Source organism: Trichomycterus rosablanca, chromosome 24 (genome assembly GCF_030014385.1).
Source record: "Trichomycterus rosablanca isolate fTriRos1 chromosome 24, fTriRos1.hap1, whole genome shotgun sequence".
Classification (NCBI taxonomy): domain Eukaryota; kingdom Metazoa; phylum Chordata; class Actinopteri; order Siluriformes; family Trichomycteridae; genus Trichomycterus; species Trichomycterus rosablanca.
Genome location: NC_086011.1, coordinates 10,054,505 through 10,080,524, shown reverse-complemented (window position 1 = coordinate 10,080,524; position 26,020 = coordinate 10,054,505). Strand labels below are relative to the sequence as shown.

Sequence of the window (26,020 nt, the reverse complement as noted above, 5' to 3'; positions counted from 1 at the left end):
TATTATTAATTATTATTATTATTATTATTATCATCATTATTATTATTATTATTATCACTATTATCATCATCATGTTACTGTTATTATTATTATTTTATGTTATTATTGTTAGTTATTTTATTATTATTATTATTATCATTATTATTATTATTATCATTATTATTATATTATTGTTATTTTATTATTATAGTTATTATTATTACTATTATGTTATTGTTATTTATTATTATTATTATCATTATTATTATCATTATTATTATCATCATTATTATTATCATTATTATTATTATTTTGTTATTACTATTATCATCATTATTATTACTATCATTATTATTATGTTATTATTATTACTGTTATTTTGTTATTACTATAATTATTATTATTAGTGATCACAGAAGCGGTAGAAGTAATAATGGAATTAGATAAACTCACAAGCACACAGTTTAGTCTTTATTATTATTAATATTAGAAGTAATAATGATAATGGGAGTACTGCTGTAGTATGTTTTACTATTGTTGTTATTGCTATTATTGATAATGCTAATAGTAGTGTTTTTGTTATTGTTTGTTATTTTGTTATTGTTTTATTACCTGTTACCTTTTGTTTAGCATGTTAATTTATTTTTTCATCAAAGCTTTTGTCATGCCAATAAAGCACTATTGAATTGAATATGTAAGCTAAGGAAAGCTAATTAAATATATTTAAAAGACACCGAATAGGAAAAGGGTTTAATGTTACATCAGTGCTGGTGATGCTCTTAACACTTGCACCCACACGGTCAGGCATCATCATTAAGGAGCGTGAGGAACTGACTGACTCGGCAGAGTCACGTTTATCTCATAACGGATGCAGTAAAACCATGGTTTACTTCCTCTCAAGGTCTCATTTTCTTACACACGGTGCTGCACTGGAAGGCAATTTATTACAGTAAGCAGAGCGTTATTAATTATGTACAGAATAAAATAAACACAATACAGACTTCCATTAGGCTTGGCATTTAAGCTATATCTCTCCCACCGGAGCGAACTCCCTCTCGCTTCTGTTTCTGCATAGAAACGAATTTGTCGCAATATTAAAATGACGTTCGTCACTTTGACCCTCCTACATGCGCTTGCTTGTTACTGGGTCGAGGAAACTGCGAGAGAAGCGACCGATTTCCGCTGTCGTAGATTACAGCCTGCTGTGGCATCTCCAGCAGGTGAACACTTCCACATCACAGCCAGATCACAGAGCATATACTCTTCTTTCTTGTCAAAGCTAACGATGCTAATTATGCAGCATGATTACTGACGCATGGCTGCTGCACCAGAAGCAGCTCAGCGGCTACATGCTCTACAAGGGAAAATTTACTTTTACTAAAAAGCCATAGCATATGATTTACACCATTTTTACACTCAGTAAACCTTTCACAGACCACTATTGAATTATTCACAGAGACACGGTCATGTCAGGCTGGAAGTGTTCCATCAGATGGATTAGTTAATCAGTCAGAAACATTTGTATTGATTTGTATTTTGATCCAAACTCGAGCTCTGCCAGCTCGATCTATTAGATGCATACATTCCACAGTGCATGCTAAGTATCAGAAAGTCTTTGATGTGTTCTTGTTAAAGCTAATTCTGAGCCGCTCAGGTGGAGCAGCGGTAAAACACACTAGCACACCAGAGCTGGAATTTCGAATATATCGTATCGAATCTCAGCTCTGCCATCCGTCTGGGCTGGGCGGCTGCATGAACGATTGGCTGTTGTTCATCCAGGTAGGGAGCCGGATAGGGACCTCATAACTGATGCAATTACGACCTCTGCTGGCTGATTGATGCCATCTTCACAGAGTAGAGAAATAATGTGATCAGGGTGTGGCTCTCCGTGCACAAGGCTGATCCGCATATAAACTCGCCTCGTGCAGGTGAAAAAATGCAGTCGGCTACTGCACACATGACGGAGAAAACGTGTGACAGTTCGCTTTTCTCAATCAGGGGCGGGGGTCAGCACCAGTAGAGAGGAAGCATAATGCAGTTGGGTAAAAATTGGAGGCACTAAAATAGGGGAAATAAGGGAGAAAATTCATTCAAAAAGCTAATTCTGCTAAATGTCTGGATGTCCAGGTGGTTTTTTAAATCCTGGATTGCGACCCTTTGGGTCAGGAGCCAAAAAAATAAATAAATAAAAAATAAATTAATAAAAATAATAATAAAACAACGCGAATGTGGAGTGTTTATGTTATCTTGTAAACCACAGTGAGACTAGATTGTACACAGAGAGAAAGATGTATTGTTTGTGTTGCCTGGGTCACGTAAAAAATCAGGGACAAAATGTGGGTCACTTGAAAAAAAGTTTTAAAACCCTGCGCTAGAGCACCAGCGCACCAGCACTGGGATTCTGAACTTGGCAAAAAAATTGGCCAGTAGTCTCCTATGTGGGAAAAGACCGGTGGGGTCTGGTTAGTAGCCCGAGGCACCTGTACACAGGTGGAACATGGAGATCAGTGTGTGACTCTTTCCTGCTGTTCTTCAATGGTCAGGACCACCACAGGACCACTACAGAGCAGGTATTATTTAGGTGGATGATCATTCTCAGCACTGCAGTGACACTGCCATGGTGGTGGTGTGTTAGTGTGTGTTGTGGTCCTGGCATGCAGAGAAATACGTAGATGGACTACAGTCAGTAATTGTAGAACTACAAAGTGCTTCTATATGGTAAGTGGAGCTGATAAAATGGACAGTGAGTGTAGAAACAAGGAGGTGGTTTTAATTGTTATGGCTGATCGGTGTAGGAGCAAAAATAATGAATATATACGACCGGTTTAAAACCGGTTTGCTTTTAATTCAGTGATTAATCTGAGACACTTTTGTGGACACCTAATATTATTTACTAACTTAACCATATCTGTGGATTAGAAGACATTACACAAGCACAGTGCATGTGCCAGTTTAGCCTGCCTGCACCCTGTGTGGTTTCTAACATTCCAATAATTTCTAGGGTCTGAACAATTACAACTTTCTGAACAACTGACCAACAACTTGGTCTAGATCTTGTCTCTGTCTTCTGTATTTCGTCTTCACTTAAATTTTACTGGCTACAATCATGGTCCGCACTCAGTCTCTGATCTAATACTACCAAACACGATTGTGCAGCAGTGGTATTTATGTCCATGAGTGCTTGTGTAAGCAAGTGTTTCTGGGTGGCACCAGAACAAACACAATGCTGATTATGATGGAGTAATTACAAAAGAATGAATAAATAAATACAGTGGGGGAAATAAGTATTTGATCCCCTGCTGATTTTGTAAGTTTACCCCCTTACAAAGACTTGAACAGTCTATAATTTTTATGGAAGGTTTATTTTAACAGAGAGAGACAGAATATCAACAAAAAATCCAGAAAAAAACATTAAATAAAAGTTATAAATTAATTTGTATTTAATTAAGGGAAATAAGTATTTGATCCCCTACCAACCTCCAGAGTGAGGGTGATGGACTGTGATCTTGTATTTCTTCCATTTTCGAATTATCGCACCAACAGTGGTCTCTTTCTCACCAAGCTTCTTGCTGATGGTCTTGTAGCCCATTCCAGCCTTGTGCAGGTCTACAATCTTGTCCCTGACGTCCTTTGATAGCTCTTTGGTCTTGCCCATGGTGGTCGAGAGATTTGAATGGAAGAAACTGATTCTGTGACAGGAGTCTTTTATACAGGGACAGGACTAATTTGTGTGCCTCATGGGCACATAACCGGTCTGTGGGGGTCAGAATTCTTGCTGGTTGGTAGGGGATCAAATACTTATTTCCCTTAATTAAATACAAATTAATTTATAACTTTTATTTAATGTTTTTTTTCTGGATTTTTTGTTGATATTCTGTCTCTCTCTGTTAAAATAAACCTTCCATAAAAATTATAGACTGTTCAAGTCTTTGTAAGGGGGTAAACTTATCAAATACTTATTTCCCCCACTGTATATATTTTCCAGAAATGGGTGGTGCAGATCTGAGTTTAAATCTCGGTGGTTCTTTCTGCCAGCTGGGCATCTAAACAGACATTAATGGCTGTGTCTGGTGGGTTAGGGTTAGTCCAGGGTATTCCTGGCTTGCACAAGGTTCTTCCCAGTGGAACCGGACCAACTGCGACCCTGACCAGAATAAGCAAGATAGCAGTTTGTGAAATGCAATGAAATTATTAAATCATTTTTATTGAGTATTTGGCTCATGATGCCAATAAGCTTCCAACCTTTGCCAAGTGTTACACAAATACGCTACAGATGTGGTTGACAGCAGGGTCCTGAGTGCTACAGTCAGTTTGAAACTGACAAAAACACCCGTTTGCCTATATATCATTTGCATAAACTACAAACAGAATGTAAAATGAAGTTTGCTTCTAGCATATTCTAGCATATTCTGGCTTTCCTGGCATCAACTACTATACCATCTTAAAGAATCACAAAGCTGGGATGAATTATTTTTAGTGTATTACACAGGCAGCTCATTCTGCTGTAATAGAGAGCAAAGCCACACAGTGCACAGCGCTCTTTAATATTTGTATAGCTTTCCCTATTCAAATGTTAGCATCTGACTGTTGATAGAGGCCTGCCGAAGCTAACGACAATGCTTCTGTGGGCGGTGCCGAATTGTAGGTGTCTGTTTGAACAGGATTAAGCTTCAAAGTGTGGTCTGCAACATGTAATGTACTGTACATGAGAGGAAAGTAGGCACCGATACTTCATGTGAGCCTTTTACGTTTTAGTTCAGTGAACGATGGGTGTACACCGTGCTACTGAAATGATACACCGATCAACCATAACATTAAAACCACCTCCTTGTTTCTACACTCACTTTCCATTTTATCAGCTCAACTTACCTTATAGGAGCACTTTTTAGTTCTACAATTACTGACTGTAGTCCATCTGTTTCTCTGCATGCTTTGTTAGCCCCCTTTCATGCTGTTCTTCAACGGTCAGGAATCTCCCAGGACCACTACAGAGCAGGTATTATTTAGGTGGTGGATCATTCTTAGCACTGCAGTGACAATGACATGGTGGTGGTGTGTTAGTGTGTGTTGTGCTGGTATGAGTGGATCAGACACAGCAGTGCTGCTGGAGTTTTTAAACACCTCACTGTCACTGCTGGACTAAGAATAGTCCACCAACCAAAAATATTCAACCAACAGCGCCCTGTGGGCAGCGTCCTGCAAACACTGATGAAGATCTCAAAGATGACCAACTCAAACAGCAGCAATAGATGAGCGATCGTCTCTGACTTTACATCTACAAGGTGGACCAACTAGGTAGGAGTGTCTAATAGAGTGGGTAGTGAGTGGACACGGTATTTAAAAACTCCAGCAGTGCTGCTGTGTCTGATCCACTCGTACCAGCACAACACACACTAACACACCACCACCTAAATAATACCTGCTCTGTAGTGGTCCTGGTAGAGTCCTGGCCATTGAAGAACAGCATGAAAGGGGGCTAACAAAGCATGCAGAGAAACAGATGGACTACAGTCAGTAATTGTAAAACTACATTTATGTGCTCCTATATGGTAAGTGGAACTGATAAAATAGACAGTGAGTGTAGAAACAAGGAGGTGGTTTTAATGTTATGGCTGATCGGTGTGTGTGAGGTGTAAATTCAAGTCAAGTCAAGTCAACTTTATTTATATAGCGCTTTTTACAATAGACATTGTCTCAAAGCAACTTTACAAAATCCAGGACCAAATTAAATAATACACACAACATCCAAAACCTCTTTCCAACCTTGAAGTATGGTGGAGGGAGCATCATGATCTCTGCTTTCCTATGACCTGGACAGCAATAGGATCAAGAAATTGTATTCAAATGGGCAGCGTGGTAGTCAATTACTCAAAGCTTAATAAACCTTAGTTGCACGATGTAACCAGACAATGACCACAAATTAAATTAATTTGTTTATTATAAATATTGATCATTATGTGTTAAATAAAGGTAAAGCCATATTGTACTAGTAATTCATGCAAAATCTGACCAATTACAAATGGTTTCTTGCAACCGCATATACAAGATCTTAAAAAATGATTCCTAGTTCAGGTTACACTACCAACGCTGCAATGAAGATCTGCTTGAACCTGAAAACCTGATTTGAGCAGACTACCACATCCTGGCAACCAGCGTCATACAAAAACCACATCCTGGCAACCCAAACAGTCTTTCTTAACCAGGTATAAGATACACAGCCATGTAATACAAGCAACGCACCATTTAATGTATGAGCAAATGAAGTGCAGACAGAAGCAATCCCTGGCAACCCTAAGAACTAAAACGGTCATGCACACCATTCCTAGACTGAGTGAATAATTTATAGAGTAAGCGTAGCTCTTTTCAAACCTGTCAAGGCTGAAGTAGGTCTGAATGCAGGTAAGGGTGAATTAGGTTCGTCTAACATTTATTCTACAACAGTGGGAGCAGACAGGTTTTCAACCACTTTTGCTGCCCCATACACAACAAACTGTGATGCACTGTGTATTCTGACACCTTTCTATCAGAACCAGCATTAACTTCCTCACCAATTTAAGCTACAGTAGCTCGTCTGTTGGATCGGACCACACGGGCCAGCCTTCGCTCCCCACGTGCATCAATGAGCCTTGATCGCCCATGACCCTGTCGCCGGTTTACCATTCTTCCTTCCTTGGACCAAGTTTGACAGATACTGACCACTGCAGACCGGGAACACCCCAAAAGAGCTGCACTTTTGTGCACGTCTAGCCATCACGATTTGGCCCTTGTCAAACTCGCTCAAATCCTTACGCTCACCCATTTTTCCTGCATCTAACACACCAACTTTGAGGATAAAATGTTCAATTGCTGCCTAATGTAGTGCCTAATGTTATGCCTGGTCGGTGTAAAGTGGGTGGCCACTTCCATAACCCCCAATCTTAATTGATACAATTGCGATGCAACCAAATGAACTAGAAAACTGTCATATTAACAAATGTTCTACTCAACACATTTAGAGTCGATTTTGTACAGTAGTACCTTAGTACAGAAAGTAATAAAAATCATCTTTCCTGCCCTTCAAAATAAAAAAAATGGTGAACCAACCACTCAGAGCTGTACGTTGTTTTTGTTTTGGCATGTTGACAGAATGAACAGTTATTAAAACTTAGTGATTAACTAGCATTTTGTGGTGGACGTCGTCACGGAAAGTGGTGGCTGTGAACCAATGAAATGCAAGAAATTTCTTTTGGCATGTTCATAAGCCAATGACAGAAAAATTAATTATCAAAGGAGGACAAATACGTGTCCATCCAAGCATTGCGCTGGACTGAAAAATTGGTCAGTTTGCCCTAAAATTGGACGTATGTACACCCTAAAATAAAAGTATAGCCATTGTATTTAGGGCACACCCACAGCTAACAGGTACCTGGGTACCTGAATGAACCCTAGTGGGCATGGGGTCGAATCCTTACAGAGAGTACATGGAACAAAGATTTTAACCTGAAAACCTCCAGGACCTTGCTCCCTTTCATGGTCAGGATTCTCCCAGGACCACTACAGAGCAGGTATTATTTGGGTGATGGATCATTCTCAGCACTGCAGTGACACTGACATGGTGGTGGTGTGTTAGTGTGGTTTTAATGTTATGGCTGATCAGTGTATAGTCAAGTGCGTATAGACCCACCCTCCAAATAATTGTGTGTTTCACAGTGGTATTAAAACATTATATAAAATAAAGGATTATTATTATTACTAAGCTTTCCTGTTAAAGGCAACAGTTTGAGGAAGGTTCTTCTTCTTTTCGCAATGACTGTGCCACTGTGCACAAAACAAGATTCATAAAGATAGTTTGAACAATTCACTATAGAGGTTCTCGAGTGGCCTGCACAGAGCCTTGGCATGTCCAACATAGTGTATTTTAGTATTAGTCAATTGACATATACTCAGTAATGTATTCAATAGTTACCAAAACCTGTGAAAATACATTTGTAGGTAGGGTATTGTAATATTTATGTCCTTCATGTCCCATTTTAAACAGCAGAAAAAGTTCCATAATAATGCTCATGGTTTGAAATAAGATTATATACAAGCTTACAATAGGTGTTAAAATACTTTTGGACATTAAGACACACATTTCTGCAACTGTTTTTTTCAGTGACTGAATAATTTATTTATTTTATTTATTTGTTAGGATTTTAACGTCATGTTTTACACTTTGGTTACATTCATGACAGAAACGGTAGTTACTCACTACACAAGGTTCATCACTTCACAAGTTTTAAAATATTAAACACACTTATGGACCATTTAGTGTCTCCAATTCACCGCACTTTTGTTTTTGGACTGTGGGAGGAAACCCACGCGGACAGGGGGAGAACATGCAAACTCCACACAGAAAGGACCCGGACCGCCTCACCTGGGGATCGAACCCAGGACCTTCTTGCTGTGAGGCGACAGTGCTACCCACTGAGCCACTGTGCCGCCCTGACTGAATAATTAAAACACTAACATACTGTATGTGATTGGTCTTTGACTACTCGGCAGAAGTAATTCATTAATTCAATGTCTGTTTGACCATTGGGGCGGCACGGAGGCTTAGTGGGTAGCACTGTCGCCTCACAACAAGAAGGTCCTGGGTTCGATCCCCAGGTGCACAAACCAGTGCATTGTAGTGCCGGTCCCAAGCCCGGATAAAATAGGGAGGGATGCGTCAGGAAGGGCATCCGGCGTAAAAATTGTGCCAAATCGATGCGCGGATCATGATCCGCCGAAGAGCTGACCCCGCAACCAAGCGGGACAAAGGGCCAGGAGAAGAAGAATGTCTGTTTGACCATTGCTTTATCTTGGTCAGCCAAATATATAGTTTTACTGCCACAGACTTGACTTTTCAGTATAATCCTATAATATCGGGTGTGTTCAAAAACCTAGTGAGCTCCCTTGCTGACTTACTGCCTACATAGTTGCCTAAGAAGCTGCCTAAGTAGAGAGGATTCTAATAAATCATTGACTTATAAGGCAGGTTTATTCGAACACACTACTCAGACAGCGATTCCATCTGTTTTCGCTCACTAAGCTAACACAGTTAGCCTCATGCCATTCAAACCAATGGGATGGGGTGGCACAACGCACTAGCATGTCAACTAACATCTCCATCTGTGTACCGAAAACTGTTAAATGCAAATAAACGACACTTGTGCAAGTTTATACATAATCGCTTATCCAATTACAGTCGCGGTGAGGGGGAGGGGGGGTCGGTTTGCTGGAGCATTTTCCAGCTTTTCAATGGGCGCAAGGCACACAGTAACACCCTGGACGGGGCGCCAGTCCATCGTAGGGCAGACAAACACACACATTTACCTATAGGGCAGTTCAGTGTCTCCAACTACCCTGACTGCATGTTTTTGGACTGTGAGAGGAAACCCAGTGAGAAAAGTTGTGCCGCACTGAATGCTGGGATTGCCTTCACCACTAAGGCAGCATCGGATGCTCACTAGTTCTTGAGTCAAAATACTGTTGAAATTTTAATATACCTTACTAGTGAGGATATTAAGGCATTTAAGAATTCGAGCAGCCTCGTTCTCGGGAGAGCGCATAGGATGACGTAAAATGCTATTTATGTAGAGAGCTCACTAGGTTTTCGAACACACCCATATTATGGGTGTAAGAAGGTAAGGGCACAACTTTAAAAAAGCTGTTCCTCAAATGTAATGTCCAGTTTTAAAGCATGATTTTATTTCTTAATCATTTCATCCAGTTCCACTAGCAACAAAACAAATTATTTTAATACGTTTTTTAATGCATTTTCTCACTTTTCTCCAATTTTTACCCAATTGTTATGCTTCCTCTCTACTGGTGCTGACCCCCACCCCTGATTAAGGAGAGCGAACTGACACACGCCCCCTCCGACACGTGCGCTGTAGCCGACTGCATTTTTTCACCTGCACAAGCCAAGTTCACATGCGAATCAGCCCTGTGTACGGAGAGCCACACCCTGATCAGCATTATTCCTCGACTCTGTGCAGACGCCATCAACCAGCCAGCAGAGGTCGTAATTGCATCAGGTATGAGGTCCCTATCCGCCAAACGTTGTTCATATAGCCGCCCAGCCCAGCCGGATGGCAGAGATGAGATTCGATACGATGTATTCGAAATCCCAGCTCTGGTGTGCTAGCGTATTTTTACCGCTGCGCCACCTGAGCGGCCTGTCATGTAATTTTTTATATTAATTATGACTCAGTTTATTTATATTTTTAAAAGTAAAATTTGCTCTTATTTTGGGTTTCTGTTATAATAAATGCAGAACATGAACATGTACAGACTAAATACACACCATGTTTACACAACCTCCTTACAATCAATTTTAAGATCAGGGTGTGTGTATTTTCTGTGTTGCATTGTAATACAGATAAGGTGCCTTGAAGGTCGAGATATACAGTTAATGAGCTGGAAGTGAAGCTTCACTGTAACGTAATATGACAGTGCAAGTGTTTTATCTCACCCTTGTATTTTAAAGAAATAAGTCTCAATTTTAATTGGAATTACATAAAACAGATGTATCTATGTTTGAAGAGACTAAATCCTATGGGAAAAATATTAAGAATATAAGTTTAAACATAACTTTAAATATGTCTATCATTAGTGCCAGAAAAGTGAAGTCCTGGCTCACCATTGACATTCATCTCAATCATGTTCAACGGAGTTGAGCTTACAGTTCTGTGCAGACCACTGGAGTTCCCCCTCGACTCATTAAATCATGTTTTTATGAACCTTGCTTTGAACAGTGGCACACTCATGCTTAAACAGAAAAGGGCCTTCCCTGAACTGTTGCCATAAAGTTGAAGGCATAAAACGTTCATTTCTACACTCGTGTCTGTTTTACCACTGCTTTATTCTACTCAGGGTTGCCCTGGGTGCAGTTCTCCGGGCAAAAGGTAGGAAACACCCCAGAAAGGTCGCCAGTTCATCACAGTCCACACCAAGGGCAATTTTGGTAGCTCTTGTTAACCTGACTGCATGTCTTTGGACTGTGGGAAGAAACCGGAGCATACAGATGAAAACCCACACAGACACAGGGAGAACTTGCAAACTCCACACTGAAGGACCTGGACCACTCCACTTGGGAACTGAACCCAGGACCTTCTTGCTGTGACTTGACGGTGCTACCCACGGAGCCACGGTTGCCAGAAGTTGTGAGTGAAACATTACTAAAACATTAGAAGACAACTTTTTAAGAAGTAAGTCAGTAGTTAACACGGGAGTTCATATATGTTTGCCAATATACTATATTTTATGACAGCTTTCTATCTGGTAATATAAATAAGGCTAACGCATCCAATTTTTACCCAAATGCTTTATGCTTCCTCTCTACTGGTGCTGACCCTTGCCCCAATTGAGGAGAGCGAACTGACACACACACCCTCCGACACGTGTGCAGTAGCCGACTGCATCTTTTCACCTGCACGAGGCCAGTTCATATGCGGATCAGCTTTGTGTACGGAGAGCCACACCCTGATCAGCATTGTTCCTCAACTCTGTGCAGACGCCATCAATCAGCCAGCAGAGGTCGTAATTGCATCAGGTATGAGGTCCCAGCTCCGGCTTACCCACCCCGTGTGAACAACAAGCCAATTGTTGTTCATATAGCCGCCCAGCCCAGCCGGATGTATTCGAAATTCCAGCTCTGGTGTGCTAGCGTATTTTACCGCTGCGCTATCTGAGCGGCACACATAACAATAGTAAAGTCTATGGACTTTTATACAGGTATCAGACAGACAGTCAGTGTGTTGTAATGAATGCCACTGACATTACACCAGCTGGTCACACATTATAAATTAGTGATGGTTTAATAAGCAAGGATGCCTCATTTAACAAATATGTCTAGCCTTGATTAAGAATGGCAAAGTAGGAAAGGAAATGAAGACACGATGCTAAAGAAAATCGATGCACTTGGTGTGTTTTTATGTATTATTTGCACCCTATTAAATGGGGGACCTAATCCCAAATGGCCTTTCACTCTCTACATTCCTGCACTACACAGTCTAAAACATAATGACTTACATTGATAGCAAGTTCTTTAACAATGATACAAACTAGCTTTTAGTACAGACTTTTTCATCATACGTTTTGGCATATGTCTAGTTCTATTTGTAACTGAAGCTGAAGTAAATAATTCAGTCAGTCTTTGTACTTCTTACACACAATTGAGTCGACTTTTTATCTTTTGTTATTAAACTGCTAGTCAATCAAAATCACTAACCACAATTTAAAGGCCAAGCCACGAAGTTCAATGACATCACAGAACATTTGTGATTAACAAATTAAGGATCTGAAGTGCAGTATACATACACTGATCAGCCATAACATTAAAACCACCTCCTTGTTTCTACACTCACTGTCCATTTTATCAGTGTGGTCCATCTGTTTCTCTACATACTTTTTTTAGCCTGCTTTCATGCTGTTCTTCAATGGTCAGGATCCCCACAGGACCACCACAGAGCAGGTATTATTTGGGTGGTGGATCATTCTCAGCACTGCTGTGACACTGACATGGTGGTGGTGTGTTAGTGTGTGTTGTGCTGGTATGAGTTTGGAGTTTTTAAATACACTCACTGTCCACTCTATTAGACACTCCTACCTAGTAGGTTCACCTTGTAGATGTAAAGTCAGAGACGATCGCTCATCTATTGCTGCTGTTTGAGTTGGTCATCTTGTAGACCTTCATCAGTGGTCACAGGACGCTGCCCACGGGGCGCTGTTGGCTGGATATTTTTGATTGGTGGACTATTCTCAGTCCAGCAGTGACAGTGAGGTGTTTAAAAACTCCACTCATACCAGCACAACACACACTAACACCACCACCATGTCAGTGCAGTGCTGAGAATGACCCACCACCCAAATATTACCTGCTCTGTAGTGGTCCTGGGAGAGTCCTGACCATTGAAGAACAGCATGAAAGGGGGCTAATAAAGCATGTAGAGAAACAGTAAGTGTAGAAACAAGAAGGTGGTATTAATGGTATGGCTGATTGGTGTATACGGTGTATTTCACCCATGATATCTAGTAAAAACCCACAAAGACCTTAGGAGAATGGAACGGAAAGCTTGCCGTTTATACTGTTTATATAAAATGAAATCTGTTACTATTAGATGCCACAAAACCCCTTTCAATACGCCTTTATGTGTTATTACGACTGTATTGCTCATTGTGTAAGTCGCTTTGGATAAAAGCGTCTGCTAAATGCTGAAAATGTAAATGTAAAAATTTATTGCACATTCGTAAAGTTTACATCTCCATTTTTGCATTACGTAACCATTGTTGCATTTTGTACAATATGGTGGAACATTACAAAGATGCCAAGGTGGCTCAAACTAGCTTATTAGCTAACATTAGCACTGGACATCAACAAAAAGATAATAAAATATTATAACTTTGCAAATAGATAATCTAATCACTTAAGGGGCAGGTAGGTACAAAAAAGCAGCCAAAGACAGTTTAAGGTTAACCAAAGTGGAAAGTCCAGACATTATCACAGCTAGAGTTGCACACAACCTAAATTCCGCACTACACATCTTACATCCGAGAAGGCGCACTTCTCTTCTTTTAGTGACCCTAGCATTCTCTATTTAAAAAAATCCCTTCCCCTGTATTACCTTGTCCACCTGCTTGGCCTGGGCTTGCCGGAAAAAGGTGGTCTTGGCAGTGAAGAAGGTGAAGTCGTCATTCTCGTCGTCCAGGCTGCAGTAGCCGCTGCTCATGCTATTGCTGCCGGTCATTTGCGGGGCCTCCACAGGCCCCCGGCACCATCCCAGGCTCCAGGCAGCAGAAAGGAAGAGCGGTCACTTGGACTGGAGACGAGGAGCACTCATCAAGTCAAGTACTAGAAGCTTTTTAATTCTGTCAGATCCAGAGATAATCCAGAGTAAGAGTGCTGAGCTGTCAGGGTACTTCCGTGTATCGATGCAACCTATTCTGAGAAGAGCCAGAAAAAACCCTTAAACAGGACTGGATTTAGCCTATAGCAGGTCACTCCCGGAACTTAAGTACAGGCAATATAGAGAAAAAAGCTTTGTAGGAAGTCAGTCCTTGTGCACTTAAAAAATCCTTCAGATCAGGACTTGTCAATCATCTGAGGCAAGCGTCAAAAGAAAAGAGGAAGACCTGTCGCTGCTGGATGAAGTGCTTATGCAGGCGTGCTGTCGCAAGCCAAGACTGCTGCATCAGCTGGGATCGATGAATAAAAGCTCAGAAGCTCCGGCGTGGAAGAGTGGCGCCTGCGAATCAACCTGCTTCTGCCTGCTTCTTGCTTGCTTCACAGACTGCGAGAGTAGGGATGACGTACAACCTCTCTCTTGCGCGCTCTCTCTCTCTCTCTCGCTCTACCATGTGTAGTCGAAGCTGCTATCTGCCTTTGAGCTCACTATACAAACCCCCATCGTGCTGCCTCCTCCCTCTCTTGTCTTTCTTCCTGCTTGCAACTGCTCGACCATAGCCACTTCCTCTTAATGGAGGAGACGCACACAAACAGCGATATACCTCACATGACCTTTCTGGATACGGTTTTATTTTACATACCATCCAGTATGCAAAGTGGTTGTGCTCATGAAGAAGTCTAAATTGGGAGTGATGCCAAATGGAAGGAGATATTAACAGAACCTGACAGGGTAAAGACAGCTTTGTTGGTTCATTAAATATGGACCACTTAATTATAATTGCCCCTATTGAAATGAAGATAGGTCTTCATAGCCTTTGGAAAATCTTTTGTACCATTATTACTGTATTAATATTTAATCTCTTGCTGTGTGATGGAAGTACTATGAGTTCCAACACTTACAATACAGAAGGGCCACATTCAATATAGGCCACATTTAGGCCAAAAGACATGACCATGTGACCACCAGACCGTTACACTGGCATCAAAATTATACAACATAAACATCAGCAGGTCAAGGATTACCGTGACCTCCGACCTCACTTAGGTCCCACCAGACATGTCTGATCTCACCCTTTAACCCTGACTTTGAATATTCAAGACCAGATGAGTGCAGCATTATGACAAAGCTAGTATTTCTGTTTGGGTGCCTTTCTGCAGGGTTCGAGACCAAAACACACCTCATTTAGTCATTCATGATTCATTTGGCAGGTTTTCAGTGAGTAAACATGCAACTCAGGGTGTAAGATGGAAGTATACCCTGGGCATGGCACCAATTCATCACAGAGCATCACTCTATCGTTTTCTATAGCAGGTGGGAAGCAGGTTTGTAGCAGGTGAGAGGTAACAAAGGAGGATTAAACACATTTTAAAAAAGCTTATTAGCTAATGGCATCAGCAATTATCTGTGCACCAGTTTCCTCCTTCTTGTTGGAAGGTTCTCATTTATTTAAGTCCACAGGTACAAGTCTGTTTAACTACTGGCATGTCGTTGGGTTAAATATGGCATGTATCCATAGGAAACACACACAGACCCAGAAGAAATGAGGTGAGGTTAAAGGCTCATTGATGCACGTGGGGAGCGAAGGCTAGTCCAACAGACGAGCTACTGTAGCTCAACTTGCTGAAGAAGTTACTGCTGGTACTAATAGAAAGGTGTCAGAATATTAGGAAGGTGGTCACAATGTTATGCCTCTTGGGTGTATCTAATTAAGAGTAGAAACTTCTTAATGCATTTTATGTGGAGTTTAAGCCCTGACAAAACCATAGCCATGAATTACAAGAGTACAGGACAGCATAAATGGCCCAACGTTCTAGATAAGTGGGATGGTATTGAGCGATTAGTGCTCTCCTCCAAGCTTGTTGATCTGATAGCTGTTGTCTGTTGGTTTACACCGATGGATAGAGCTTAGCAAGAGCTAAACTAGCAGTAAGGGGGTTAAAAACCTCATCTGAGTTGTGTTTAGGCTTTTGAGGCAACGATTTTTTAAATATATATATATATATATATATATATATACAACCCCTGGCAAAAATTATGGAATCACCACTCTTGGAAGATGTTCTTTCAATTGTTTAATTTTGTAGAAAAAAAATAAATCACAGACATGCCACAAAACTATCATTTCTCAAACTGTCAACCTTCTGGCATTAAGAAACAATAAAAAAAGAAACAAATATAATAGTTGTGGTCAGTCACAATTGCTTTTTTTTAGATCAAGTAGAGGAAAAAAATATGGAATCACTCAAATCTGAGGAAAAAATTATGGAATCATTAGAAAACACTGCACCATTATTACTTTGTTGCACCACCTCTGGCTTTTATAATGGTTTAAACTCTCTGAGGCATGGAGTTAACTAATGACAAACAGTATTCTTCATCAATCTGCCTTCAACTGTCTCTTGCTGTTGCCAGATCAGCTTTGCAGGTTGGAACCTTGTCATTGACCATTTTCTTCAATTTCCACCAGAGATTTTCAAATGGATTGAGATCCGGACTATTTGCAGGCCATGCCATTGACATTATATGTTTTCTTGAAGGAAAGTTTTCACGTCCTTTGCCCTATGGCAAGATGCATTATCATCTTGAAAAATGAAGTCATCATCACCAAACATCCTTTCAACTGATGGAATAAGAAAAGCGTCCAAAATTTCAATGTGGACTTTGGCATTTATTGAAGACCATCTCCCCTGTGCCTTTACCCAACATGCAGGCCCATATCATCAACAACTGTGGAAATTAACATGTTTTCTTTAGGCAGTTATCTTCATAAATTTCATTGGACAGTAACCAAACAAAAGTTCCAGCATCATCACCTTGCCCAATGCAGATTCGCGATTCATCACTGAAGATCACTTTTATCCAGTCACCCACAGTCCACGATTGCTTTTCTTTAGCCTACTTTAACCTTGTTCTTTTCTTTTTAGGTGTTAATAATGGCTTTTGTTTGGCTTTTCTGTATGTAAATCCCATTTCTTTTAGGTGATTTCTTACAGTTCAGTCACAGACATTGACTCCACTTTCCGGCCACTTGTTTCTCATTTGTTTTGTTGTGCATTTCCTGTTTTCAAGAAGTTTTCTATCTTGATGCTTTGATGTCTTACTTGGTCTACCAGTATGCTTCCCTTTTACAACCTTCCCATTTTGTTTGTACTTGGTCCAGATTTTAAACACAGCTTACTGGGAACAACCAACATCTTTTGCGACATTCCACAATGATTTATCTTCTTGAAGGAGTTTTATAATCCTCTCATTTGTTTCAACTGACATATCTTGTGTTGGAACCATGATTCATGACAATCTGCTTTGTGCAACAGCTCTCCGAGGTGTAAGCACTCTTTTTAAACTGAAGAATAATTAGCAAATCTAATCTGCTGCAGATGTTTTGTTTTTAAACTGCAAATTACAGAGTGATTCCATAATTTTTTCCTCAGATTTGAGTGATTCCATATTTTTTTCCTCTACTTGATCTAAAAAAAGCAATTGTGACTGACCACAACTATTATATTTGTTTCTTTTTTTTTATTGTTTCTTAATGCCAGAAGGTTGACATTTTGAAAAATGATAGTTTTGTGGCATGTCTGTGATTTATTTTTTTTCTACAAAATTAAACAATTGACAGAACATCTTCCAAGAGTGGTGATTCCATAATTTTTGCCAGGGGTTGTATATTTTTATCCCCCAGTCTAGTCATGTCCAATTACCCTGATACCGTCCTCTTTACTGATTCAACCCTTCACTGCTGACTAAGGACGCCCCTCAACTGACTTGCGCCCCCTCCGGTACGTACAGTCAGTACAGAATGCATTTTTCACCTGCACGAGTCGAGTTCATACACTTGACGGGCACTGTGCATGGAGGGCCACACCCCCATCAGCATTATTCCTCAGCCCTGTGCAGGCGCCATCAGTTGCACCAGTTATGAGGACCTATGATCCGACTTTCTTACCCTCTAGTCCCTGAACAACAGTTGTTCATGCAGCCGTCTAGCCTAGTCGGAAAGGCAGAGCTAAGGTTCGATACGATGTATTCGAAACCCCAACTCTGGTGAGCTAGCGTACTTTACAGCTGCGCCACCTGAGCGGCTGAGCTGGAACAAATCTTGTTCAAGGGATCCAGAGAGAAACTAGTTACAGTGGGGTCAAAAAGTATTTAGTCAGCCACTGATTGTGCAAGTTCTCCTACTTAGAAAGATGAGAGAGGTCTGTAATTTCACTTCAACTATGAGAGACAAAATGAGAAAAAAAAAATCCAGGAAATCACATTGTAGGATTTTTTAAGAATTTATTTGTAAATTATGGTGGAAAATAAGTATTTGGTCAATAACAAACAAGCAAGATTTCTGGCTCTCACAGACCTGTAACTTCTTCTTTAAGAAGCTCTTCTGTCCTCCACTCGTTACCTGTATTAATGGCACCTGTTTGACCTCGTTATCTGTATAAAAGACACCTGTCCACAGCCTCAAACAGTCAGACTCCAAACTCAACCATGGCCAAGACCAAAGAGCTGTCGAAGGACACCAGGAAGAAAATTGTAGACCTGCACCAGGCTGGGAAGAGTGAATCTACAATAGGCAAGCAGGTTGGTGTGAATAAATCAACTGTGGGAGCAATTGTAAGAAAATGGAAGACATACAAGACCATTGGTAATCTCCCTTGGGGTCAAGATCTCATCCCGTGGGGTCAAAATGATCATGAGAACCTGATGAATGACCTGCAGAGAGCTGGGACCAAAGTAACAAAGGCTACCATCAGTAACACACTACGCCGAGAGGGACTCAAATCCTGCAGTGCCAGGCGTGTCCCCCTGCTTAAGCCAGTACATGTCCAGGCCCATCTGAAGTTTGCCAGAGAGCATATGGATGATCCAGAAGAGGATTGGGAGAATATCATGTGGTCAGATGAAACCAAAATGGAACTTTTTGGTAAAAATTCAACTCGTCGTGTTTGGAGGAAGAAGAATGCTGAGTTGCATCCCAAGAACACCATACCTACTGTGAAGCATGGGGGTGGAAACATCTTGCTTTGGGGCTGTTTTTCTGCAAAGGGGACAGGACGACTGATCCGTGTTAAGGGAAGAATGAACGGGGCCATGTATCGTGAGATTTTAAGCCAAAACCTCCTTCCATCAGTTAGAGCATTGAAGATGGAACGTGGCTGGGTCTTCCAGCATGACAATGATCCCAAACACACTGCTCGGGCGATGAAGGAGTGGCTCCGTAAAAAGCATTTCAAGGTCCTGGAGTGGCCTAGCCAGTCTCCAGACCTCAACCCCATAGAAAATTGGTGGAGTCCGTGGAGTCCGTGTTGCCCAGCGACAGCCCCAAAACATCACTGCTCTAGAGGAGATCTGCATGGAGGAATGGGCCAAAATACCAGCTACAGTGTGTGCAAACCTGGTGAAGACTTACAGGAAACGTTTGACCTCTGTCATTGCCAACAAAGGTTATGTTACAAAGTATTGAGTTGAACTTTTGTTATTGACCAAATACTTATTTTCCACCATAATTTACAAATAAATTCTTAAAAAATCCTACAATGTGATTTCCTGGATTTTTTTTTCTCATTTTGTCTCTCATAGTTGAAGTGTAGCTATGATGAAAATTACAGACCTCTCTCATCTTTCTAAGTAGGAGAACTTGCACAATCAGTGGCTGACTAAATACTTTTTGGCCCCACTGTATATATATATATATATATGAAATAGTCGCCAACCTAATAAATCCTTTAGGAAATCAAGCAAATGTTTAAGTTTACCAACATGTTTTTTCCATACCATTAGTCATGCAGACTTGCTTTATCTGACAGGAAAGCCATTCTTTACAAAGCGTGCTGAAAAGACCTTGCACAAAAAAAAAGATAAACAGATGACCTCTTTCAATGGGGGAAGGCAGAAAGCCACTTTCGATTTCCCGTGTCTGTGCTTCATTCGATTCCCATCAAGCGATGGCTGAGGCTGGACAGACAGGCCAGTTTTATTGCATTTCCTGTCAATACAACAAAGACAACCCAGCTCCTTGTACCCAGAGCCATAAATGACAAACACGTTCATAGATCCTGTTGGGTGATTTTGAACTGTGCAGGTAGCTGTAGATAAAAAAGCCATAGCTATTACTATAAGTGCATGACAAATGACCTGAAGCTCAAGCCGTTGGTTATATTTTCATAACCGATGAACTGCTGACAGGAGAAGATGAAGGAGTTATAGATTGCTCACATGGGGTTTGAATATTGACCTGCCTAAAGAAGAGAGTCCCCTCCTGCACGGCATAGGTTTATCTGTGTTCTACCCCACTGGAGACAGAGAAATTCTAAGGGGGCTTTTTGCAGCTGCTTTTGAGGACAAAAATCAATCCTGAGAGAAAATTATCCTTGAGTAGAAATACACTGATCAGCCATAACATTAAAACCTCCTCCTTGCTTCTACACTCACTGTCCATTTTTTCAGCTCCACCTACCATATAGAATCACTTTGTAGTTCTACAATTACTGACTGTAATCCATCTGTTTCTCTGCATGATTTGTTAGCCCCCTTTCATGCTGTTCTTCAATGGTCAGGACTCTCCCAGGACCACTACAGGGCAGGTATTATTTGGGTGGTGGGTCATTCTCGACACTGCAGTGACACTGACATGGTGGTTAGGGTGTGTTGTGCTGGTATGAGTGGACACCTCACTGTCACTGCTGGACTAAGAAAAGTCCACCAACCATGGGGAGCGTCCTGTGCCCACTGATGAAGGTCTACAAGATGACCAACTCAAACAGCAGCAATAGATGAGCGATCATCTCTGACTTTATATCTACAAGGTGGACCAACTAGTTAGGAGTGACTAATAGAGTGGACAGTGAGTGGAAACGGTAATTAAAAACTCCAGCAGCACTGCTGTGTCTGATCCACTCATAACAGCACAACACACACTAACACACCACCACCATGTCAGTGTCACTGCAGTGTTAAGAATGATCCACCACCTAAATAATACCTACACTGTAGTGATCCTGGGAGAGTCCTGATCATTTGAGAACAGGGTGAAAGCAGGCTAAAAAAAAGTATGTAGAGAAACATGGCTGATCAGTGTACACTAGAACTGCTACTAGAACTGCTACTGCCAAATTTTAATAGCAATGTCACAGCCACTAGACTGGACAGTCTTATTTGTTAGTCCAAGATTGATTATAGGATTTAATTTTGGCTCTGGGCAGTGCTTGGTGTTAAATGAAGTTGGATATTTAAGTCGATTTAGAATTAGCTCTGTGATTGGTAGCCACTAATCAATACTTAAACAGTAAAGCGACCAAAACCATTGCGATCAACAACCCAAATGTAGATGTACTGCTCAGACCATGCACTTGTAATACTGCATCTAATGGCTGTGGTCATACCAATAATTTGTTTTGCACATCTTTTGACATTTAAATACATTTTTTTGCCAGCAATACCTTTGTTGAACGACCATGAAGTCTTGTAGACCTCTGGAGCACAATTTGCCAAACTGTAGCATGGGAAAATTTAATAGATCCACATCCTAGTATTCCCGAAAGGGCAAATTGTTCAAGCCCCACCACTGCCAGGTTTCCACTGTTGGGCCCCTGAGCAAGGCCATGAGTTCAGACATAATATTAAATCCACCTCCTTGTTTCTACACTCACGCAGACACGGGGAGAACATGCAAACATGCAAACGACCTGGATCACCCCACCTGGGGATTAAACCCAGGACCTTCTTGCTGTGAGGCGACAGTGCTACCCACTGATCTCTTTCCAGAAATTAGGACTCTCCTTGACTCTGGGCCACAAATAACAGGCATTGTCTGGATTCAGTTTCTCTCGATGACAGAACTAAAGCTTTGATAGTTGCACCTTCTAGAAGCCCAACATTCTGAGTGTTGATTGTGGGTAAGGTTAAATCAGTAATATAAACGGGGAAACTTATGAGTAATAAAAGAAAGTCCCCTGTTTTGCAACTAGGGGCAGAAGTTCCTCTTGATTGAATTCGGCTCTTCTTACACGCTGGTGTTAAATGCAGCGTCAAAAGCCTTCATATGAGCCGTGTGTCAAACCCTTCACCGACAGCCATGACATGTTCTCTTTCTCTCTGTTTAATAATGCACAGAGGCTCTAATTTCTATCCTGTCTTGCTCCCAAAGTGTGACAGTAAGAATTCTGTGGTTTTATAAATGAGTGTAACAATCTTCTTATATTTATACATCTTATAAGGTTATTGTGGATTTTCTAAAAAAAATAAGACATAAATATACAAATAAATCCTATTACGTCATTTAATGTGCCACTAACTGTGAGTCTTTATTCCCAATGAATGACTATACCTGGTGATTTTATAGTGTACATATAAATGGGGATAGTTTGGCTGCACCCATTAAATAGCACATGGAACACATGCTTGAATGGTCAGATGTAATTACAGAACCACCAAAGGTCTGTCATTAATTAGAACATTTTATATATATATACTGATCAGCCATAACATTAAAACTCACTGTCCATTTTATCTGCTCCACTTACCATATAGAAGCACTTTGTAGTTCTACAATTACTGACTGTAGTCCATCTGTTTCTCTGCATGCTTTGTTAGCCCCCTTTCATGCTGTTCTTCAATGGTCAGGACCCCCACAGGACCACCACAGAGCAGGTATTATTTAGGTGGTGGATCATTCTCAGCACTGCAGTGACACTGACATGGTGGTGGTGTGTTAGTGTGTGTTGTGCTGGTATGAGTGGATCAGACACAGCAGCGCTGCTTGAGTTTTTAAACACCTAACTGTTGCTGCTGGACTGAGAATAGTCTACCAACCAAAAATATATCCAGCCAACAGCACCCCGTGGGCAGCGTCCTGTGACCACTGATGAAGGTCTAGAAGTTGACCAACTCAAACAGCAGCAACAGATGAGTGATCGTCTCTGACTTTACATCTACAAGGTGAACCAAGTAGGTAGGTGTCTAATAGAGTGGACAGTGAGTGGACGCTGCTGTGTCTGATCCACTCATACCAGCACAACACACACTAACACACCACCACCATGTCAGTGTCACTGCAGTGCTGAGAATGACCCACCACCCAAATAATACCTGCTCTGTAGTGGTCCTGGGAGAGTCCTGACCATTTAAGAACAGCATGAAAGGGGGCTAACAAAGCATGCAGAGAAACAGATGGACTACAGTCAGTAATTGTAGAACTACAAAGTGCTTCTATATGGTAAGTGGAGCTGATAAAATGGACAGTGAGTGTAGAAACAATAAATATTGTATAATTAATGTAAAATTTCTCCATCACCGTAACATAAAGACAACTGAGAATAAATCAGAATCTGGAGTGTCTGAAAGGGAAAAACAGTGAGAGTTGTGAGTTTTGCAGCATGACCAGGAAGATCTCGTGTGAGACTTGCATTAGAATACAAACAGGAAGCACTGTCTATCTAAAGCTTAGCTCCTTGATAAGCATCAAGCCCCACACACACAAACAGACTGAAGCACAGACAAATACTTTCTGCTGAAATACAGTAGAACATCTTGCATTACTGCACCGTTTGAGATTCAACAAAATGCACAGAAAAATGCACCAGCAGCGTGTGCATTTATAACATGTAACTGTTTCTGTCTGAGATCACAGGCTGATGTTTGTGGTTTGCATTCACACATGAGAAACAGGAAAAGGAAGCATAAAAGGCGCGTAAATAGCCTGTGTGTACTACTGGAAAGTCAAGGTTACTAGAGTTTTACCCGTACAACTGGAAGCATGTAACAATCCGGATTGACTATACGGTAGAAAAACACACACAGTGGTGTAAAACACCAATGCTATTACCAGTTTTCTCTATTATTTTCGATCATTACACAAGACATGCTACATGAGAAAAATTGAGTAATAAATACAACACATTCAGTCTAATATTCAACCCCCTATATCACTTAAATACGTTGCCCTGTGATGGGCTGGCGACCTGTTCGGGGTGTTTCCTGCCTTTTGCCCAGCGAATCAGACCCATTGCGAGCCTTAATAGGATAAAGCGGTGGTAAAACAGATAGTTTGTAAGGCATTTGTAATGCTCATGAACTCCACCGAACCACAGTGAGAGTCATTAACTCTAAATGGAAAGACATCTAAACACTGTAGATGTTTCTAGCCTTAGATAGGACAGTGTTTAGGTGAAATTTGTACTATAATAATACTAATAATAAGTTAGACTTTTGCAGTGTCTTCCACAAACCCAAAGTCACTTTATAAATTGAATAGAATCTAATCAAGAGTAGTAGGGCAGCCACCCTGAATGACCCGCCACTCATAGTGGACAACCTGAACCTGGGGACAGCTAGATGGCCTGAATCTGAGGACCTTAGTTTGCGATATCAGGTCTGACAGGTAAGTAGGCATGAGGCCTACAGGTTAGCAGCAGAATTCTATAACAGATGGGTTTAGTCACTGGTAGCCAGTGAAGCCAATGAAGAATGGTGGGTAATATGTGCAGATCTCTTTCAGCTGGGCTTTAAAGGTAGAAAGTAAAGTACAGAGCAAATAATGGACGGTAAGGAGTTCCAGAGAGAGGGCAGCCACCGTGAATGACCTGCCACTCATAGTGGACAACCTGAACCTGGGGACGGTTAAATGGCCTGAATCTGAGGACCTTAGTTGGCGAGATCAGGTCTGACAGGTAAGTAAGTGCGAGGCCTACAGGTTAAAAGCAGTATTCCATAACAGATGGGTTTAGTCACTGGTAGCCAGTGCAGCCAATTAAGGAGGGGTGTAATATGTGCAAATCTCTTGATAGGGACCAAGAGTCTATCTGTAGAATTTTGGATGTGCTGTAATGGTAGACCATAAAACAAGGAATTTCGATAGTCTAACCTTGATGTGATGAACGTGTGCACCAGGATCTCAGCATCTTTGGCAGACAAGCAATATTGAGTAGATGGAAATATGCTGACGTGGTCAAGGATTTGATGTGTGGTTCAATGGTAAGCCCGGGGTCAGAAGGGATACCAAGGGTGCAGTACTGAGGAGCGATGGAAGGGCTGTCAGGAACATCATCAATAACTGGTATTGATTAAAAATATGCAGAGATTACTGACTTACTGAGATTACTGATAAGTGTGGTCCACTTCGTTCACAAGATGCAGGGTTACTTATAGTTCCTAAAATTAAAAAGACCACAGCTGGTGGAAGAGCATTTTCTTACAAAGCTCCACAACTTTGGAATAATCTTCCTGCCTCTGTTCGGGATTCGGACACAGTCTCAATGTTTAAGTCTAGACTGAAAACATATTTATTTTCTCAGGCTTTTAATTAGTATAGACAAAGGCGCAGAGCTTGGGGGTTCTTGGTCATAGAAACTTGTGGTGATCAGGGATGTTGGGTTGCTGTCGTCCTGCCTCTCTTGTCCGATCACTCAGGTTTGATGACGGTGGGGAGATGGGCGCTGATGTCCTGTGAAAGCCTTCATGACCTTGTTACCTGCTCGCTCTCCCTTTTAGTTATGCTGTAATAATTAGGGCTGCCGGAGTCTAAAACTCTCTGTAAAACTGTTTGTCAACTAGCATTGTACATTATTAACTACATTCTCTGTTGTTTTACCCCGAGGGCATTCTGATGGAAACCTGTTTACCCGCCGAGGTTAAGGATTAAAGTCGAGACTGCCGGGACAACGATGCTGCTCCTGTCAGATGTGACGGGTCTGGAGTAATTGCAACGACAAGAAATCACTACAGACTTTATTGAAGACTAGAGCGGATAACAACTCTATTATTATTTAATTGTTTATTTATCTATTTATTACCAGTTATGACTTTTAAATCATTTAATTCTGTGTTTGTATGATTTGTGTAAATTGTGTATTTATTTAAAGTATCCTCCAGGCCACCCATGAAGGATGGGCCCTGCTGAGTCTGGTTCCTCTCAAGGTTTCTTCCTGTAATTTTCAGGGAGTTTTTCCTTGCCACAGTCGCCCTCGGCTTGCTCAACAGGGGTTTTTGTATCTGTTGGTCCTGGATTTTGTAAAGTTGCTTTGAGACAATGTATATTGTAAAAAGCGCTATATAAATAAAGTTGACTTGACTTGACTTGACTTGGTCTTAGCATTTAACTATAGAAGACTGTTGGATACAACATGTAAAGAACTACT

At 41.1% G+C, this 26,020-nt stretch overlaps 1 protein-coding gene across 2 annotated transcripts in view; it reads right to left on the bottom strand.

The window, feature by feature from the left end:
- The window catches only part of LOC134301848 (ras association domain-containing protein 5-like), a 69,384-nt gene that overhangs the window by 22,106 nt on the left and 21,258 nt on the right, over positions 1–26,020 (bottom strand). Inside the window, exon 1 of one of the 2 annotated variants that reach the window (XM_062986748.1) lies at positions 13,608–13,730. The exons of the other annotated variant lie outside the window; for it this stretch is intronic. Coding sequence (XP_062842818.1) covers positions 13,608–13,730 — 123 coding nt within the window. Of the gene's footprint in view, positions 1–13,607; positions 13,731–26,020 lie in introns of those variants that run through there. 2 annotated transcript variants of the gene reach the window in all.